At 37.3% G+C, this 14,950-nt stretch overlaps 2 protein-coding genes across 2 annotated transcripts; both read right to left on the reverse strand.

The window, feature by feature from the left end:
* Positions 1-671: 671 nt before the first annotated feature.
* Positions 672-7,900, reverse strand: LOC120743403 (low affinity immunoglobulin gamma Fc region receptor III-like; the record flags this gene model as incomplete). Its single annotated transcript, XM_040047024.1, has 4 exons — positions 672-709; positions 1,596-1,874; positions 6,387-6,653; positions 7,501-7,900. Coding segments are annotated over 4 exons (984 nt in total), but the record flags the coding sequence as incomplete, so codon positions are not given.
* Positions 7,901-9,271: 1,371 nt separating this feature from the next.
* Positions 9,272-14,489, reverse strand: LOC120743406 (putative high affinity immunoglobulin gamma Fc receptor IC). Its single transcript, XM_040047027.1, has 4 exons — positions 13,971-14,489; positions 13,582-13,614; positions 10,822-11,088; positions 9,272-9,747 (listed from the first exon to the last, which is right to left on the reverse strand). The coding sequence occupies exons 1-4, from the start codon at positions 14,005-14,007 to the stop codon at positions 9,443-9,445; spliced, it is 642 nt and encodes a 213-aa protein (XP_039902961.1). The 5' UTR covers positions 14,008-14,489; the 3' UTR covers positions 9,272-9,442.
* Between the last annotated feature and the right edge of the window lie 461 nt (positions 14,490-14,950).

A 14,950-nucleotide genomic window follows, 5' to 3' on the forward strand; every position in this document is an offset into this window, starting at 1 on the left:
CAAATTCAAGATGTTTAATTTGGAAAATGTAAAGATAAATAAAGTAAAAAAAATAAAATAAATACTGCTATGAGTAAACATACCAGCAGTTAGAGAAAGGCTAACGTAGCAGAGCAGTCTCTCCTAAAATGAGGCCAAATTGTAGTCAGATGGAAACTTTGAGGAATTAGAAAAAAGAAAAAGGCTAAAACTAAAGAACTGCATCATGACACTGAGCTGCAGTGATGAAAACTCCACATGTGCAACAACTGAGGTGAAGAAACTGGGATCATTACAGTTTATATTTCATTTTCATCAGATTTACTGAATATATTTTTCTTTTGAGTGATTACTGTTTATAACTCCATTAAAACTTTGTTTACTTTTGTTGATATTTTGTTGTTCTTTTGCATGAAATGTGTAAAATAAATTAACATTAAAATGTCCTGTCATGTGATCAACTTACATGATACAGTCAGTCTGATGATATCACTCCACTCTGTTAACAAATAGGTCCTTGTGCCCCGGCAGCTGTATCCTCCACTGTCAGACTCAGTAACTGTGATTCTGTATTCATTGGATGTTGGAGGTGTGTTTAACTTGGCAGGACTCCATTCATACGTCCACTGAGCTCTTTCACGTCTCTGAATGTCACATCTGACAGTGACTGTCTCACCGCTGTATATCTGAGTCCAGGATGGCTGCAGGGTCACAGTGGGCTTAGTGGGAACTGTTCACATAAGAATGATCCAGTTAGGAGAGAAACATGAAAACTCTGCTGTTTATAACATAAGAGGAGAGTGACTGCAAAGCAAATGATTCACAGACAAACAGTTTAAACTTTAAAACAAAGTCACATCATAACAATTTCTGTCTGCAGTTTTTACTTTGCACAGTTATCATCTTTTGTTCAGATTCCAAAAGTTACAGATTATTTTTCATGAGTTGACAGCAGATTAAGAAGACTGGAAGAAATTATCATGTGAGAAACGTTTTCTAAAAGTTGTGATGAGGTCATCATGTGAAACTGGTGCAGTTGCTGATTTGGGACATTGGAGTGTGTCACACTTGTAGTTATTGTATAACAAACAGGTTCTTGTGGCTTTTGCAGATTTTCCATGACCTGAATTGTACCAGTTTCACATGATGACCTCATCAGAACCTTTATTTTTCATTTATTTAAAAAAATTAATTGATTCCATGAACGACAATTACATGAAAGAATCTAAGTGGAACCTGTAATGTAGCAGAACAGTCTCTAATAAAATGAGGTTATATTGTAGTCAAACCTGAAACGTCGAGGAATTAATGTAAAAATGCTAAAAACAAAGGAAGTAACTGATCTGCAGTGATAAACTCCACATGTGCAGCCATGAGGTCAAGATGGGAGCGACTGGGATTATTACATTTGGACTGATTTTTTTTCATCAAACTAACAAAATCTTTTTCAGAGCGATTATTAAATATTTAATAATGACATTAAAAAATATTTTAAACTGCTTTTGATACTAACCAACAACATAAACCTGCAGTGCTGTTGAAAGACAAAGTGTTTGGTTGAGTTGATGAAACATTGTGCAGTATAAAATAAAATGTGTGAAATATGTCCAACTTACTTATTACTTTCAATGGCGTGCTATTACTCCACTCTGTCCAGGAAGAGCTTCTTCTGCCCCGGCAGCTGTATTCTCCACCATCAGACTCAGTAACTGTGATTGTGTATTCACTGGATGTTTCAGGTATGTTAACCCTGCCTTGTCTCCATTCATACATCCACTGAGCTCCTTCACCTCCCTGAATCTCACATCTGACAGTGACTGTCTCACCGCTGTGTATCACACCGCTGTATATCTGAGTCCAGGATGGCTGCAGGGTCACAGTGGGCTTAGGAGGAGCTGTTCATAAAAAATAACATCATCAGACTTATAGAAATATAAAATGATAATTGAAGCTTTCCTGGTTTTATTGCTCATGTTAGTGGTAATCACATTTTTTCATCCCAGTGACAATTTGACTGAAAATCAACAAAAAAAACTTTAATAAAAACAAACAGATTAAACCTGGTAATTTACTAATATTTAGAATCTACCAGCAGAGTGACTGGAAACAACCAGGTGTGCACAAAACTAAACTGTGAGACTGAACATCAACACAATATCATGTAAACAACTTCAGTTTCTCAGATTTTACATTGCATAAATACTTTTAAAAGTCAAATATCCCACTATTTACTTATTTCTACACACATCTTCACATTTGCATATTTGTACATTTATGAACATATAATCCAGAGTTGTCAGTTGGCTGTTATCCTTCTGAATAACCTGAGATCTTAGTTTCTAAAGAGGCTCAGATCCTTTAATGTGTGGAGCAAGATGTAGGAGATTTTCTACCAGTCTGTGGTGACAAGTGTGTCTATTTTACTGTTGTCTGCTGGGGGGCACACTTCAGAGGCACCAGAGCTCCTCCGACTGATTCAACCACGCTGCCATAAAGAATAGTGATGTGCGGATCGATCCTGAAACATCGATTCCTCCGATACCAATCATTTATGTTCTAGAATCGATTCTCACATTAAAATATCGATATTTTAGCAATTTAGAGTAAATTTGTAGTTTATCATTAACAGCAACACAGTGGAAAGAAACTATAACATTCGGATTGTCTACATTCAAAGGTACTACTTCCTCTTTCGCATTTCATAGTCATGTGCGAAATACGGCTGTATAAATGTCTCGCAGCCCCTTGGCGTGCGCACTCACAACAATGGCTGAGCGTAATCGGAGTCATGTGCGGACTTACCTCCACAAACAGCTGAGACGTGGTTTGGAATACATGTGGCAAAAAAGTGCTCCAAGAGTGAGGTGTTGTGGCCATACTAGGGAGACATTCAAGAGGGCTGCTGGGGGGTAAATACATTTTGCAGTGTTTATTTATTGGATAAAATACGTTAAATGTCACTGTTATTATTGGCCGGCCCGGAAACAGCGGGGGTGTTCAAATTCAGAGGCTGCTTCCACCTGAGGACCCAGCCTTCGCGGTCTAAAGAAAGCCGGGTAGTACGTCACGAGCTCCCTCGGTGGAGTGAAACTCTGCTGTCTGCTCCACGCTATCTAAAATATAACCGGGCGCTGGCGTAAACTCTTCTGTTTAATCATTTTCTGTTTGACGTTTATTCAGCTGGGCGAAAACCCCGGAGGAACCTACCCGAGGGATTAATAAAGTTAAATTTAATTGAATCTAATCTAATAACTTTAATCTCAGCCAAACCGAATAAAACACTGAAAAGGCCAAACAATAACATTTTTAAGTTATCAAAGTGACTTATATATCGTGTTTAACCCGAGTAGCGAAAGATAGGGTTTGAAGACGATGTGTCGATCGGCTCAGATATTTGAAGTTTACACAGCTACATTCTCACCTGAAAATATGTTAAAAGTTTTTTTGCGACCCAGAAAGAGAAATAAGAGTGATCGCTGCCGCCATTGTTGGAAACTGGAATTGGCTGGACCGCGCTATAAATTCTGTGATATGGTTTTTCAATTTTGTTGTCCGGGTGGAAAATCGTGAGAAATTCGGGAGAATGGTGGCTCCGGGAGATTTTCGGGAGGGGCACTGAAATTCGGTATTCTCCCGGAAAAATCGGGAGGGTTGGCATGTATGGTTGTGGCAACATCACTAACCTTGTCAAACACCTCAGAGTAAATCATGTCACAGAATATGAGGCGCGTATGTTGAGGCGAACTGAAGAGGAGGGCAGGGACAGGTGCTGCTAGGGCGAGACAGACGTCTCTCACAGAGTCCTTTAGTGCTGCAGGCAGGCAACGTGTTCAAATAGCACAACTTCAGTTTTTTTATTTCTATATGATGAACTCTGCATTATTAAGTGATAAGAACAAGTAATCTGATGTCCTGTAATCATTATGACGCTATAATTTGAGATACAATAAATAAAATAAGTTTTTGTACAAAGTATCGGTATCGGATCAGTATCGTCGATACCACCCTGAATATTACTTGGTATCGGATCGGAAAGAAAATCAGTGGTATCGCACATCACTAATAAAGAACACTTCAATACATCATTCCTACCGTTTTCTATAAAGCTGTATAATAACCCTTCATAAAATATTAGTTATTAATGCAATTTGCATTTCTGTCTTACACAATATGAGCCTTCCCATATGGAAAAGAAATAGTAAAAACCTATATGTGATTACTCATGAAAGTGGCCACTTTCTCATTACTTTCATACATTGTTTTAGTAAGTATCCAAAACATCCAAACAAGTTTCATTATATAATTTTTCAAGGGATCTTATATCTGTTTTCACTCTTATATGCTTTTCATACAAGTTTCACACAAGACAGATACAAACTTTATAAGATTTATATATATCTTTTCCATATGGGTTACTTTTAATGTTTTTAACAAACTTTATTGTATTCATTTTTTTCACTATAAATATAAAAATTTCTGTGCTGTCTCATAGTGTAAGGCCCCACACCAGGCCCCGTTGGCACTTTTATTTTATTGTGAAACTTTGTTGTTTATAGTAGACTTTACTACTTTCACTTTTTATCATGCTGCTCTAACACAACAATTTCCTTTGTGGGATCAATAAAGTATCTATCAATATTGACCTGTTGAATATGTGTCCTATGTTGTAAACTCTTAGAGCCGGAACTTTGACGTGAACGACGCGAGCCGGGAGCCGTGTTTTTTCTTTCTTTCTCTCAGGCACTTTTTTTCCCGCTTCGCTCCGCAGGCGAGCCTTGTGGTTTGCGCTGGGCAGAGGGGGGAAGGGCGGTAGTTACACTCTCAGTAGCACAGGAACAGAGCGGGAGGGAAAGACAGAGAAAGAGCCACGGACAACAACGTCACATTAGAAAGGTATAGTAATCATCCACAACTATTTTCAGTTGCAGATGATAAAGGATTCAGAAAGTTTATTCATGCAGGCCTATGTGACAGAGGATATGCATGTTCTTTTTGTTTTCATATTATAATTTATATTTAATTGTGTTGTGGTTTGCAGTGTTTTGTGTTGTTTCATTTTAAATTTGTTTAAAAGGAAAAAAGCTGAAAATTTAAATAGTTAAAAGTTGAAATGTGAATAGTTGATTTTTGTATTATGATTTATTTATTACATTTTATGTGGAGTAAATAAGTAAAAGTATATTTACGGTGGCCCCTACAGACAAAGCACGTACAAACTTCAAAACACATACAAACTCCAAAACACGTAAAAACTCCAAAGCACGTACAAACTCAAAACACGTACAAAAGACAACAGAAGTGCTCCAGGATGCTGGGCGCAGTGTTGAGCTTTTGTTACGTAGAGGCTACACAAGCCAGGAAGTACCAACGACCGGATTTGGTGTGTGGTAGTAACAGGTAAATGAATATTTTTGTTTAAATTATTTGAATATATATGAGTGCTTGTGTATAAATACACAAACAATACACATATGCTTTCAATTGTGTAATTTAAGTGATCTAGGTAGCTCTGTTTTGGAAGTTCATTTCATTTTGGGCCGTTTCAATGTGGACGCACAACTCTGTGAAAACGACTGAAAACGCCAGTGTGGACTCAGAGCATTTTCGGACGTAGCCTAAATGTTGTTTCTTGGAACTGCAGAGGGCTACAACAAAAGAAAAGTTAAACAGGTTATGAATTTGAATCACATATAAATTATCTGAAGTTGTTTTCTTACAAGAAATTCGACCTTTTGAATGTCTGAGTGCCGGCATGTGACGGCCGTACTGAATACCATTTGGAGTTGTTCCACTGACATTTCAGCGAAATGGATTAGCCACATCATTTTTACACTTTGATTTGTGAGGTATCTTTGAATTCAGCCTGCTGTAAGTTCATAATTTTCATCTCCATCAAACAAAGTGATGTCCTTTTGTTCCTAACATAAGCTTACTTAACTGTGATCTTAAGTTTTTCTGTAAACCTTTAGCAACATGTTTGTAAATAACTTAGTTTCAAATGATTAATAAAGCTCAGAAAGAGTTCATCATAAGCAGATAAGGTTTTCATCATGTGAGATGTCGGATTCAGCAATTTTGTTTTTCGATGCCAAAAAGCATTTCTGGGGCAACACTGTAACATGGCAGTTGCTAACTGCCATGTTAGCTCCTCCTGAGCTCAGGAGGAGCTGTTTAAATGCACTGTGTGTATGTTCCCCCGTGTGTGTCTGTGTGGGTCCAAAGGCTTCCTCCTGCAGTCCAAAGACGTGCAGTTCAGTTTTACAGAAATTAATGTGTGAAACTTAAAAAATATTTTTACGCTACTTTTGATACTAAAATAAAAAGATTGAAAGACAAAGTATTTTGTTGTGTTTTTGATGAGACTTTGTGCAATATAAATAAAAAAGGGTGAAATATGTCCAACTTACATGATACAGTTAATTTGGTGATATCACTCCACTCTGTCCAGGAGGAACCTCTTTTACCCCGGCAGCTGTATCCTCCACTGTTAGACTTAGTAGCACTGCTGATTCTGTATTCACTGGATGTTGGAGGTTTGTTCAGGTTGTTTTGTCTCCATTGATATGTCCACTGAGCTCCTTCACCTCCTTGAATCTCACATCTGAGAGTGACTGTCTCACTGCTGTATATCTGAGTCCAGGAGGATTGCAGGAACACAGCAGGCTTAGGAGGAGCTGTTCAAATAAAAAATATATATCATTAGAACAATGATAAATTGACTTCAAAATCAATAATCAAAAAGTTACTTTTTAATAAATAAATTAAACCAGGTAATTTACAGATCTTTATATTCAACAATTTATTTATTTCTACATCTTCATATTTACATATTTAGACATTTATGAACATATAATCCATGAGCAGTCAGTTAGCTCTTGCTGTTAAACCTCTAGTGATGGATTCAAAGCAGGAAAATGCTCTGCTCTCATGAAGTGATTATTAGTTCATAAATGGTGAAATACAAAGTTTTCATGTGGCATCAAAGTTAAAACTAGACTGCCAAAGAAATACTTTTGTAAAAACATTTATCTGAGTTCAGTTTTACAGAAAATAATCTTCATTCAGAGTAAAATTAATTTCTTATTTTTCCCAAAACTCATTATGTTTAATTTGGAAAGTGTAAAGATAAATAAAGTAAAAAACAAAACAAAACTGCTGCTATGAGTAAACATACGAGCAGTTAGAGAAAGGCTAATGTAGCAGAGCAGTCTCTCCTAAAATGAGGCCAAATTGTAGTCAAATGGAAAGTTTGAGGAATTAGAAAAAGAAAAATGCTAAAAGAAAAGATCTGCATCATGACACTGAGCTGCAGTGATCAAAACTCAGCATGTGCAACAACTGAGGTGAAGAAACTGGGATCATTACATTTGTTTTTCATTTTTCATCAAATTTACTGAATATATATTTTTGTGAATGATTACTGTTACATTAAAAATTAATTCACACTACTTTTATTGTTATTTTGTATAAAATGTGTGAAATGAATTAACATTAAAATATCCTGTCATGTGATCAACTTACATGATACAGATAATGAGATGATGTCACTCCACTGTGTGTAGAAATTTCCCCTTCTTCCTATGCAGCTGTATCCTCCACTATGAGACTTAGTAGCTTTGATGATTCTGTATTCCTTGGATTTTTCATGTATGTTTGACCGGTCTCGCCTCCATTGATACGTCCACTGAGCTCCTTCACCTCCATGAATCTCACATCTGACAGTGACTGTCTCACCGCTGTATATCTGAGGCCAGGATGGCTGCAGGGTCACAGTGGGCTTAGGAGGAGCTGTTAAAAATATATCACGAGCAGGCTTACAGAAATACAAATTTAAAGCTGTCCTGCCTTTTTTGCTCTTGTTAATGGTAATAATATTTTTGCATCGTGTTGTAAATATGACTTGCAATAAAAAGTTCTGACATGTTGATTATTACTTAAAGAGATAAACACATGACTGCATTTCTGATGTCATATGAGTCTGAAATGTAGGTTTCTTCAAATTCTACTTTTGTTTGTTATTGCCTTGAAATTTTCCAGCAGAGCAGCAGCTGATGGCAGCATGTGTTCAGCATGTGTTCAGCATGTGTTCAGCCGAGGAGATTCAGTGACAACATTTAAAGCTTTGTCCGAGTTTAGCTGGAGGATATTAGCTCACATTCAGTTTGAGCCTCAAAGTCATCAGTCATTAAGAGAACTCAACATGCCAGGGTCACATGGTCTAAGTACAGCATATCTTTGTGTCATCAGCATATGCAAAATAAGAAGATGCACCATGTGTCTCCATTACATGTCCAATACTAAGCACATATAAGGAGAGCAGGATCAGACTGACTCTATTGTGCTGAACACAACAGTAGTTTTGCCAAAATCTGTTTGTAATTTTATAGTCCAAGTCCAAACTTTTCTGAACCAGTCAATTCATACAAACTTTTAAAAAGATAATCGGGAATGTAAACATGTCACAGGAAACTGTTTACAACATCAAGCACGTGGGCTCAACAAAACTAACTTGTCTGCTCTCCATTCATACGTCCACTGAGCTCCTTCACCTCCCTGAATCTCACAGCTGACAGTGACTGTCTCACCGCTGTATATCTGAGTCCAGGATGGCTGCAGGGTCACAGTGGGCTTAGAAGGAGCTGGTCAAACAAAAATATATCATTAACAGATGGATAATTTCACTTGAAAATCAACAATAAATGTCACGGTCTGTATGGAGGGAGGCATGAAAGGACCCACAATGCAGACTCAAACGTAGAGGCCAGGCTGAAACTCAAAATGGGAGCTTTATTGCTGAACACTGGAAAAACGAAACTAACCTTGGCAATACAAAATGAACTTGGTAGATATGGCAAACACAACACACAGACATATATGAGGGAGGACGCAACGCTGAACACATCAGGAAGACTGAGGACTTAAATACACACACGAGGTGATCAGGAGAAGTGGCAACACATGGACGAACAGCTGAAACATGAGCATAACGACATCAAAGGGGAAGTGCAAAACTAAACACACTAAACACAGGAACATAGGACCTTTTTCAAAATAAAACAGGAAACATAATGAAATGCAGACATGACAACGTGAACTTGACAACAAAAGACATGCAGACACAAAACACATAAGGACAAGGGAGACTTAACGCAGGGGTTGAAAACACAAGGGGAAACTAATAAACAAATGAACTTAGAAAACCCACTGAACACTGGGTCAAAAGACCCAGGAGCGTGACAATTAAAAAAATGTATTAAATTAATTGAATCAGGTAATTTACTATATGTTTTTATCTCCAGATGTTTCACTGTGAGTGATTGCTGTGTATTATTATAATTACATTAAAAGCTGTTGTACATCAGATTTAATATTTAGATATTTAAATAAAAACCAAAAGCTTGAGGTTTGTTGAAAGACAAAGTATTTTGTTGTGTTCTTCGATGAAACATTGTGCAAGATAAATTTAAATGAGTGAATCCCACTTACATAATACAGTCAATGTGATGTTGTCACTCCACTCTGTCCAGGACGAGTCTCTTTTGCCCCGGCAGCTGTATCTTCCCCCATCAGACTCAGTAGCACTGCTGATTGTGTATTCTCTGGATGTTGGAGGTGTGTTTAACTTGTCTGGACTCCATTCATACGTCCAATGAGCTCCTTCACCTCCATGAATCTCACATCTGACAGTGACTGTCTCACCTCTGTATATCACACCGCTGTGTATCTGAGTCCCGGATGGCTGCAGGGTCACAGTAGGCTCAGGAGGAGCTGTTTAAATAAAAAATATATGATTAGGAGATTGACTTGTGAGTTTGACTTGAAAATCAATAGCAGAATTATACAAATATCAAATCATCATTAAAGCTGTCCTGGGTTTTTTTTTTTTGCTCTTGTTAATGGTAGTCATAATTTTGCATCCTGGTGAAAATTTCCCTTGAAAATCAACTTTCAGGAGGTTTGTTTAAAAAAACACACACAGGTAATTTGATGATATTTAGAATCTACCAGAGTGAATGAAAACAAACATACAAATAATCCTGAAATGAGGGAAACTGAGTTTTCTGTTCCACAAAGAGAGTTAACTCTTTGTGTAGACAGCTCTCTGTGTTTTGCTCTTAAAGTTGTGTTTATAAATCTGTGGAGTTATCAAAACATTGGTTCCTTATAGAAAAGTTGTTTCTGTGGCTGGTTGTGATTTCATGTCAGGGCTCAGCCCATTACAGAGGACAAAACAGTAATATAGTTGAGTTCTGTACGGTCTGCAGTTATTCAACTGATTTTTTCCAAAGCCAGTAAAGAGACTGTTTCAATCATCTGTGTGTGAAGAAATAACAACATGTAAACGAGTGTCTGTGTCTTTAAATGATCACGTGTCTTTATCTTATCACGAAATAAATTATTTTGTGATAAGATAAACAAATTGCTTCATTTGTTTTCTATTTTTTTGAATTCTATTTTGTTGTTATTGTCTTGAAACTTTCCAGCAGAGAAGAAGCTGATGGCAGCATGTGTTCAGCCAAGGAGATTTAGTGACAACTTTTGTCTGAGTTTAGCTGCAGGACGTCAGCTCTCATTCAATTTTGAAATAGTGGTGAAAACTGTGTGTTTGCAGCCACAGACATGAAGAAACTGGGACAATTACATTTGCATTTATTTTTTTCATGTAAGAAACAATTTGTTTTCTCGTTTTTACCCTGAGTGATTACTTAATATTAATATAATGACATTAAAAGCTGTTGTGCATGACTTTAGATATCAAACTAAAAAAAGAAACGCACAGCACTGTGGAAATTATTTTGCAATCTTTTTGGAATTAAAATGAGAGAAATGTGTCCAACTTACCTGTTACTCTCAATGTGATGACATCACTCCACTCTGTCCAGGTGGAGCTTCTTGTGCCCCGACAGCTGTATTCTCCACTGTCAGACTCAGTAGCACTGCTGATTGTGTATTCTCTGGATGTTGGAGGTGTGTTTAACTTGTCTGGTCTCCATTTATACGTCCACTGAGCTCCTTCACCTCCCTGAATCTCACATCTGACAGTGACTGTCTCACCGCTGTATATCTGAGGCCAGAATGGCTCCACAGTCACGGTGGGCTTAATGGGAACTGGTCACATAACAATGATCCAGTTAGGAAAAGAGAAACATAAAAATTCACGACATTAGAGTAGAGTCACAACAAAACAGCCAGCAGTTGTTAAAGTACAAACAACTTCAGTTTTTAAATTAGTGTCCAATCATTAAAACATAATGATTGGTGCATAAAACGTTTACCGGATAGATTTATGCACAGATTTATGCTAATACACAGTCAGTACATGAAGCTCGTTTTGATACAAGGCCTTGGGAAATAGAGACGCTGATGGTGTCACAGCACCCTCTGGTAGAAACAAAATAAAATAAAATAATAAAATAATATAACATAAGCAGAATTATAGAAATCTAAAATCATTATAAATATCTGTCCTGGTTTTATTGCTATTGTTAATGAGAATCATAATTTTGTATTCTAGTGACAATTTGACTTGAAAATCAACAAAAACAAGTTTTGTTTTCATTGAGGACGCTCTGAGCCTAATAATTATTAATTTGACATATTTAGTTTTCTAAGTACTGGTTTGAACAGTGATTCACTCCCATAATTCGGAGAAGGCCATTTTAAACTTGGAAAAAATATCTAAACTCATCAGTTTCCTGAATGACGAATGAATCACTTTTAGTTTGTGTTTCTTCTCCTTCCTCTGCAGGTGTAGACGTCTCTATCAGATATAGAGATTGCACTTAGAGCTCAAAGAGATGATCTCATTGTCAGATGTTTTTTTTCTGAAATCAGATTCTGTCTGCACAGTCCATCAGAGGTCAGAGTCACACTGCCCCCTGCTGGTGTGGTTGTGCTGTCAGCTGTCAGAGTGGCCTTAATTTTAAGTTTTGTAAGTTAGAAAAATATGAGGCTGTTATTGTGATCCTTTTAGTGGAAGAAGAAGAAACCCACAACATCTGCTACACAGATGTTCCAGCTGCAGTTTTCTTTCCTACTGCAACTGTGAGCAGTGATGGCAATAATGGCATTATAAGTAATGACGTAACAAACAGACGGTTGAAGCTGTCTTCAGCTTACGGCATCTTATATCAGTTGCACGCGAGTTTTAAGATGTGAGAGATTTGTGACGTTTAGCGTGTTTGGAGCGTGTAGTTAGTGTTGTCTTGTGTAGTTAGTGTGTAGTGTTGTGGATAGTTTTGTGTTGTGTGTCAGAACAATGAGGCGACTGCTGTCTCCAGGTAGAAAACAGGAGTGATACACCTGCTGCTGTCAGACCTGCAGGTATCAGGCTGTGATGTTCTCCTTTATAGTGGACAGAAATTATTTTTTTGGAGTGGCACAAATAATTTGTGTGGCATCTTATTGAATAAAGAACAGCTGATTGTTCTGTAAATAGTTTGAAATGACTGGGAGCAGGTGAGCCTGGTTTTTATTGACACAACCACCACCAGCAGAATAACGTCACTTAAATGAGTGAGTAATACGCCACCTGGTGGTTTGTTCTAAGCGTGAGAAAAAGCCTGAGCCTGTGAGCCTGAGCGCAGGGTTTATGAACCCTCTACTTATAGAAAACTCTCCAAATTCACTTGTGGATCTGTCACAGCAGAAGTGCAATCTTGTGAATCATAACTGTGATCTGTTAGCATTGACTAATAAACACGCATGAAAAGGAAATCAGTCAGTTTCAAGGAAACAAACTCTAGTAAATGTAAAGTTTGTGTAGCAGCTGAAACATCTGCTCACATGGTTGCACTCTTGATATGATCATTTTAGTATTTTAACCAATAAATGCAGTGGAGTGTGAGCTGTATCATATACAATATTTTGTCCCTCAGGTTATTCCTGAAATATAGTTTGTTTCAAGTTTGTTATATGACGGGTCACATTTATTCATCCCGTAAGTAAATGATTCTAAAGTATTGCTCAGCAAATACACTTCTTCCTGGTCTGTTAATGTCAAAGTCCGCTATCTGTGGTTCAATAGCGGAAGTGCCAAGTAATGGCTAGAGCTCCGTGTCTGTGATAGTTCTGCATCTGCTGCTCTTGAGATGGGATAAAGTATAAGTTTGGGGAGATGATGGATTGTTTCTACATATTAGTGCTCTGTCCTTCTTGTGGGTCTGTGAAGTTTGTTACATTACTACTGTAAGCTAACTGTTAGTGCTTTGTTTTGCTTGTTAGCATAAAACATGTCAGCATGTGGTATTTGTATTTACGTCACTTGACAGGCTTTGTCCATTTATTGTTAATGTTGTGATCTTGCATTGGTCATGTGACATGTGTGCATCTACACTGAGATTAAATGTACCTGCTCTGTTTTGTTGTTACAGTTTTACAGACTGAAAGTGGTACAAATGGTACATCAGTAAAAGCTCTGAAGAACGCCACAGTCTCCACATGGAGCGCTTACTGAAGCCATTTATGTTTAACTGCACAGGCTGAATAGAAGCATTGAGTCTGTGCAGAAGATAACATGTAAACACAGGGAGGATATTATTGAGCACATTACAGGAGATAACAGCTACATATATGAACAGGAAGAAAATAATCATTTCTTACCTTCAGCATTTCCACAGATGACAGTACTGAGCACTAAAATAATGAATAAAACCTCATCAGACATTATACAACTGACAAGATCAAAAACAATATAAAGTAAGACTTTCTAAAGATACATTTCCAGATGAACAGTAATCACCAAATTTCTGTGCTTCTGTTTGTCAAACAGGCTCAAACATAATAACTCAAACTGTTGTAACACAGTGTGTAACTATAAGTGATGCAAAAAGCAGCAGCGTATCAAACATTTAAACACTTAAAGAATCACAAGTCTGCTTTGTTCCAGCTCTCAGGTAAACAGGTTAAAGCAGTGACTCACTGTAATTCTCACAGATCAGAAACATTTTCATTAATCGCTGCCGTTCAAACAATGTCAGACGTGTACTTACAGAAAAAGCCCATCATGCAGAGCAAAGAGTGCCCCATCGTCACATCCAGCCTGCTGCACTCTGATCCTCAGATAATCAAACAGTTTTAGTTTGCAGATAAAGAGAAGTTGTGTTTAATATAGATACAACAAGAGTTTTTCTACAGGCTCTTATTCTGATTGGTCTCTCTGTGCTTCCTGCCCTTGCACACAAAACTCAAACAGCTCCTGTAGCTTTGACCGCAGCAGTTGGTTGACATGTTTATATTTCCTGTCCACTGCAAACATAGAAGCTTGTTTCTTGTGTTGTGTTGTTTCCTTTCTCTATAATATATAAAGCTGTTCTGTTGCTTCATGTCAGGATATTTCTTTTGCCCGTTTGGGGTATTTTTTGGGTGCAATATCCACTAATATTTGTCTCCTGGCAGGTCTCTGCAGACTGGGAGTCACTGAGAGTGAATATACCAAAACAGCTTTTCTACTTTGGTGCCTGTATTTTCACTAAAGCCTTTTTAAATCATTTTTCTCCTTTTAATTGTTTAACTGCTGAATTAAAATTAAATTCTTACTTTAGGCTGCATTAAAATATGTTTATTTTATTCGACTCTTAGCTGAAACATCATCATGCAGTCATATAGTGAAAAAGGCTCCTTTGACCTCAGACCTGTGAAAGTTTCCACCTTGTGGTTAAATTCTGGTTTTAAGTTTTGTGGAGACCCAAACACAGGAAATGACTCAGTGTGTGGCTGAAGTGAGACTAAAGACTTTTATGTTTCACCAACTAAAGAACAATTAAATTCATAGATAAATTCAAAGTTATATTTATTATCTGTTGTCATTTCAAAGTAAAGCAGGAACTCATTTATTCTGCAGACTGTTCTTTGTCTTGCTTTGACATGTATGTGCAGATGCACACTGACCTCAGCCTCTGACTACATGTAAACACAATAAAATAAAACAAGCTGATGATGTGAAACAATGATTGAAACACTGTAATAATGA

The sequence above is a fragment of the Simochromis diagramma genome, unplaced genomic scaffold (genome assembly GCF_900408965.1).
Source record: "Simochromis diagramma unplaced genomic scaffold, fSimDia1.1 OVJJ01000562.1, whole genome shotgun sequence".
Classification (NCBI taxonomy): Eukaryota; Metazoa; Chordata; class Actinopteri; order Cichliformes; family Cichlidae; genus Simochromis; species Simochromis diagramma.